The 6,034-nt window shown below is 44.2% G+C and overlaps 1 protein-coding gene across 1 annotated transcript; it reads right to left on the reverse strand.

Annotated features, from left to right (window-relative positions):
- Positions 1-2,176: 2,176 nt before the first annotated feature.
- On the reverse strand, positions 2,177-5,815 carry LOC124085426 (large ribosomal subunit protein mL42-like). Its single transcript, XM_046433084.1, has 2 exons — positions 5,732-5,815; positions 2,177-2,626 (listed from the first exon to the last, which is right to left on the reverse strand). Exons 1-2 carry the CDS (start codon positions 5,813-5,815, stop codon positions 2,177-2,179), a joined length of 534 nt encoding a protein of 177 aa, XP_046289040.1.
- Positions 5,816-6,034: the final 219 nt, after the last annotated feature.

The following is a 6,034-nucleotide window of genomic DNA, read 5'->3' on the forward strand; positions in this document are numbered from 1 at the left end:
GACACAGGATCTCAGAGTTGCTTAGGGCCTTGCTAAGTTACTGAAGCTGGCTTTGAACTCTTGATTTTCCTGCCTCAACCTCCTGAGCCACTGGGATTACAGGTGTGTGCCACTGTGCCCAGCACTTTAGTGGGTTCTCAGTGGAAAGTTTTAGAAGTTATAGGAGTTTTATCTAAAAAGATGCCCTAATAACCACTATGGGTCAAATATTCAGATAGGCACCAGGAATATGGTTGAAAGCCAAATCAGACTCTCTTGTCTTCACTCAGTGTATGCAGTGGGATTTGGAAATGATGAATCACCACACTAAGGAGGGTCTTATTACAATCTGAGCTAAGGGCACTAAAAAAGAATTTTTTTTCCAAAGTGTACAGCAGAGGAAGCCGCCCTACATTCAGACACGTCAGGAAATACTTTCCTGAGAAAGTGATATGTGCACCCTTAAGCTGAGAACTGAAGGGTGAGCATGTGGTGGCAGGGGCTGGTGCCATTCCAAATAGAGGAACAGAATATTCGTGGGCCCTCTGGTGGAAAGGAGCTAAGTCTGTTAGGGAACCCATAGGAGGTCATTGGAGCTGGAGGACAGAGGAGATGTGTGTGGAGGTGGGCAGGGGTTACCACTCAGGGTCTTATCAGCCCAATAGGACAAAATGAAGTCTTTATGTTTTCTTGCCTAGCCTTGGAAGAGTGGGAACCATTGTGATGGGCAGAAAGTGTTGAAATCAGGTCATTTGTTTCAAAGACCTCTCTGACCCCAGCAAGAAAAGATGAGATTAGGAAGGAAGTCAGAGTTGGTGGTAGCTGGGATCTACAAAGGGGTTGATTCTAGAGATATGTAACACTGGTGGTGCTGAGAGTAGTTTCAAGAGCTGCTTAGGGAGTGGGTGCAACAGCGCACATATGTAATCCAGCTGCCCTGGAGGCTGAGGTAGGAGGATCACAAGTTAAAGGCCAGCCTCAGCAACTTAGCCAGACCCTATCTTAAAATACAACAAAAAGAACTTTGGTGTGACACCATGGTCTAGCGCCCCTGAGTTCAATCCCCAGTGTGTGTGTATGTGTATGTGTATGTAACTAGATAGAAGCCTGCCTTCCACTGAGCTAATGAAGGGGAAAAGAGACTCTAAGTTCTAGCATGTTCTGCCCGCGTTCTACCTTTGGCTTATGGAATTGAAAGTGGCTTTGTGTCACGCATGACGAGGCAACAGGTAGGTCAGGTGCTCATGGAGAAGCTGTTGTAGAAGCAGGAAAAATCCAGAGATAACGAGGGTACTGAGAGGAACGCCCCAAATTGAGTTTCCAGCTAAAGTCTACGTGAACAGAAGTCTTTCTTCCCAGAAATCAAGCCTCAGCCCTCGTTTTACAAGTGAGGAAACAGACTCAGAGCAGGGGGACCTACAAGTTTGTGGCAAAACCAGATTGTAGGCTGCATTTCCCTAGTCTTAGTTCTGTCCGGTTTGTTCATTAGGAGTGTAGAGTCTTCATGTGGAGTGGAAGATGAGCCATCGGCTCAGATGGCAGCCCTCTTGATATCAGATCTATTTTTTGTCTGCAACAGTTCACAGCTTCACATTCTTTTCTTGATCACTTTAGAACTGACATTCCACCGGCTCCTTATTAAAGAAAGAACTGGCTAGAAGTGGTTTGGAAGCTAGAAATAGAACTATACCATGCTCTTACTAATCAAGCCTGGCAAAGTCCACATGGCAGCTGGAAGGACTGGACAAGGTTAAAGCTAATATGGTTTGATGACACTCTCTTTTTCTGCTGGTTATTCAGAAATCCAGCCAGCTTCAAAAGTACCAGTTATTACTTAAAACTGTTCCCCCAAAACTTGAGAATTGTGGTACAAGAAAGGCAAATCCATTTTTCTCAAGACCTGTTTTCAAGATGTCTGCTTGTGGAAACTGTGACATCTACAGCTTCCTTTAGCTTGACTTCTTAATTTTTTTTTAAATAAGTGGTAGCCTTTAATATCTCAAAAGGAATAAGATGAAATAGTTTTTCTAAATAAAAATGTCAAGTCCAGGATTAATAAATACATATTCTAACATGAAAAGATTTTTTTAAATTATTATTTTACTATATAACAGTAAATACACCAGATTTCATTTTCTCAAATGGTGAATGAGACACTGGATGACTTTTTTCTTTGTTTTTTCCAAGAGTCTCAATATCATCTGTCTTTTGGAGAATTCAGATTTTTATAATATCTGTAAGACTGTCCCTGAGGATACCAACGATGCTTAGTAATAAAGAACATTTTTCTAAGTTTTTCTATCATGAATCCTTGCTCAAGGTGTTCAGCTTTTTCTTCTAATGTGGTTTTCAGCACTTGATCATGTGTTTCTCCATCATTGTGCACAGGATCTGGTAGAGGGATAGGCTGTGTGTGTTCATATGGGATATCCACAGAAGGGTGGTAGCATACTATTGTTCTGCCATCAGATGTCAAAGCGAGCTCTATTTTGCAATTAGAGTCTGGAAGAGAAGAAAATGTAGATTTATGACAAATACCAGATAAAGCTCCATTTTGACCTGGAAATAAATGTTTCAATAAAGTTCTCTTTGATATCACCCATTTTAAAGCTATTAGTGTTATGATTAGATGGTGATGAAAGATGTTCTGAAGAGCAACCACCTTTATAATCTGCTTCTAGGCACTCCAATTTTTATTCCAGGAGACCACCATGTTGCCTCTTTGACTACTCAATCTATTTATTATTTATCAGTACTGAGGATTGAACTCAGAGGCACTCGACATCTGAGCCACATCCCTAGCACTATTTTGCATTTTCTTTAGAGACAGAGTCTCACTGAGTTATTTAGCGCCTCACTATTGCTGAGGCTGGCTTTGAACTTGTGATCCTTCTGTCTCAGCCTCCTGAGCTGCTGGGATGACAGGCATGCACCACTGCGCTTGGCTTGACTACTTAATTGTTTAAAAAAATGTTTTATAGTTGCAGATGGACAGAATGCCTTTATTTTATTTGTTTATTTTTATGTGGTGCTGAGGAACGAACCCAGTGCCTCTCGAATGCTAAGCAAGTGCTTTGCCACTGAGCTATAGCCCCAGCCCTTGACTACTGAATTTTAATGCAGATTTGCACATATGTCTGTGTGAATAGCTTGTGTCATCTAATAATTCTAAAATACCAAATAGAGCTCAGGCTGAAGTCTGCTTTGTACCACTGTTGTAATCAGAGGCTCCATAAGGAGGAGAGAGGCTGGGAGCTGTTCCTGCTGTGCTGGTGGGGTTGGAGGCTGCCATGTAGCCTCCTCCAGCAGAGCCACATGGGGCCTTGGACAGGGAAGGAGTCAGTCTAGACTGGGAGCTGCTGGTCTAGGGGTGTGCTATAGTCATTGTAGGCACAGATTATAGTCAAAACTGAACTCAGAAGTACCTTAGAAATGCACAGTCCTTTAGAAATATTGACTCTATTTTTGCTCAAACTTGTTCCTTTCACACACTGTCATGATTTTTGCCATATTCCCATCATGTAAATATACTTAATAGTTTTCTTTAACTTGTTTTCTTTATGTGAGTGAATTTTTTTTTATTTTTAATTTTTTTTTATGAATTTTTTTTTTAAAGGAAAATCAGGCCACTGAGATAAAAAAAAAAAAATTGCCAACATCACCTGGCTTCTGGTTGCACATGAAGATAAATGCATAGTTCTAGAAATGGACAGTGTTTCCCCTCTCCCCTCAAGACCCATCCTGAGCACCACCTTGTTCTTGACCAGTCCTCCAGTCTGTTCATTGACATAGAAGAATGGTGCCTGGGGAAGATGTGAGGGATGGTCTTCTTGTGTGATAAGATATTTCCCACCGAAAGAGACAAATGAGGTTTGAATCTCACTATCCAACTATGCCCCTCAGCTGGGGAGTGGTGAGAGGCTTTGATCCCCACAAGCTGAAGCCTTCTGGGTTTTGGCAGGACCACGTTACTTGGAACACTGCTTCTTTCCATGACGTTTGCCTTCTAATAATAAGTTCGCAGGTGTAGTTGTCTGATCTGCCTTTACCATGACACTTTGCTGTCATGTCACATGTTCATGTTTGCAGATGTAGCTGGGTTGGCCTTGATGGTGGAGGGCCTCTCTAGCCTTGGCCTCAGTGGACCTGTGTCCCAGCCTCCAGCCAGCAGAAGCTCAGGCTCTTGGCTTCCTGAGGCAGGTTCTGCAGCTGCTCTCCAGCTGACTTCTGGCCTTTCTGCCAAGCAGACCCCACTCTCCTGTCTTCACTCTCAGTTTCTCCCAGAATTTGGGTGGGGTTTGGGGTGGGTCTTTCCTCCCTTTGTTCTCTCTGTGTTTGATATGGTGCCAGAAGAGCCTATGCCTAAAAGTACAGATTCATGCATATGGAAGATAATCCTTTCATAAAGTTCAAAAGCAGTCGAAACCAAGCCACCATACATGGTAGGACTCTCTAGATGAACCCAAGACTTCAGGTTTGCCTCTAGTAGTGAAGGCCATTCCGAGGATGGGGTTCTTTCAGTGCTTTCTGGGTCACAGAAGTCACTCTTTGTTATTTTTAAATACAAATTTATTTTTTTTATTTTTCTGCAGGGCCTCACACATGCTAGTGTTCTACCACTGAGGTACAGTCCCCAGCACCCCAACACTAAGTTTTAAAAGCATGGCTTCAGATTGTCTCTGTGGGTGCAGAGCATGGGATGGTTGCAACCAACCCAGGGCCTCTGGAAAATGGTCATTTCCAGGCCAAGCTGTCCCTGTTAGGTAGCAGGACTTTACTTGCTTTCGTTCTTTTTCTATAAATTAAGAGGCTCCAGGAGAGTTCCTAGTACATAAGGGACCCTTGGAAAGTATTTAACATTGTTTGCACATGCATATTTTTAAACTTGCTATGGAAATTTTCAGGCACACCAAGTAGAAAGGAGGTCAGTAGGCTTAGAGCATGCTGAAGGACTGTCCACATCTGCTTCTCTGCTGTCCTCTGCCCCCCCTTCCCATCTTTTCTTCCAGAGTCTTCTCAAATAAATCCCAGAAAGCACATGATTCACCTCTGGCATATTTGGACAATAGAGTGAGTGCTACCATTCTGGCTTGATGGCTTTGCCACACTTAGCCATTCATTCTTTCTAGGTCCTTTTGGGAAAAGTTGAAGCCACACTCTTTGCCTCCAAAGAAAGCATGTTTGGAAAACTAAAACAACTCTTGCCTTCTCTTCCCATGGCACACATCATTCTGCATTTGCCTGCACCTTTGTACCGAGTACTGCTCTGGGCCCTGAGAATGAAAGCCAAAATAAGGAACAGGTAGCCTTGGGCCTCTGCACAAAGGCAGGCTGATGATGTGGTTAAGGAAGAGGACACTTGCTTCAGTGAGCCCCAGGAGTTTCCTAAACCTACCACCCATCTTTTGAGGCCCCTTTCAAGGCCTCCAGATTTATTGTTGGCAATTGCCCCCATTGCCAAAGCAAAAGCAGGCACATTTTCAGTAGCTGGCGCCTAGACAGATTTCAGCTGTGCCCCTTCTGAAGGAATGCACAATGGGAACACATGGAGCCCAAACCAGTGCAATGGCAGTTGTCACCATCCGTGTGGAAAGATTTTGTCCTGATCAGCTGCTGGGCCTCTTTGCATTATATTAATAGCAGAACTATGGGGCTGCTGGGGTTTGAAGCCAGGGAGAGGACAGCTGTAGCAGACATCACACCATGCTCCAGGCATGTGCTCCTATGTCACGGGCACACAGATGGCCCGCACCTTGCCCTGCCGCTCAAAAGCCCCCTGAGCCCCTGCCTGCTTTGTCCATGTAGGGGCAAGAAAGGACTCGCGCTGAGGATCCATGTGACGAAGGAGCCAAATTAAGACAGGATGATTGGAGTGGAGAGCTCAATGGCCTCGTCCTGGGTCAAGAGTGTGCGGGTGCTGGCAGCATAAGGGTGTGGGGCCTGACGAGGCAGCTGAGGTATTGGACTTTGTGTGCCAAGTCTGGACAGATATTTTTAAATGTCACAGGCCAAATGGAAGCTCAGTTGGCAGAGAGTCGAGGGGCAGGGGGATTTG

This window comes from Marmota monax, unplaced genomic scaffold (genome assembly GCF_021218885.2).
Source record: "Marmota monax isolate L192 unplaced genomic scaffold, Marmota_monax_Labrador192_F-V1.1 WCK01_AAM20220418_F8-fsc00014, whole genome shotgun sequence".
NCBI lineage: Eukaryota > Metazoa > Chordata > Mammalia > Rodentia > Sciuridae > Marmota > Marmota monax.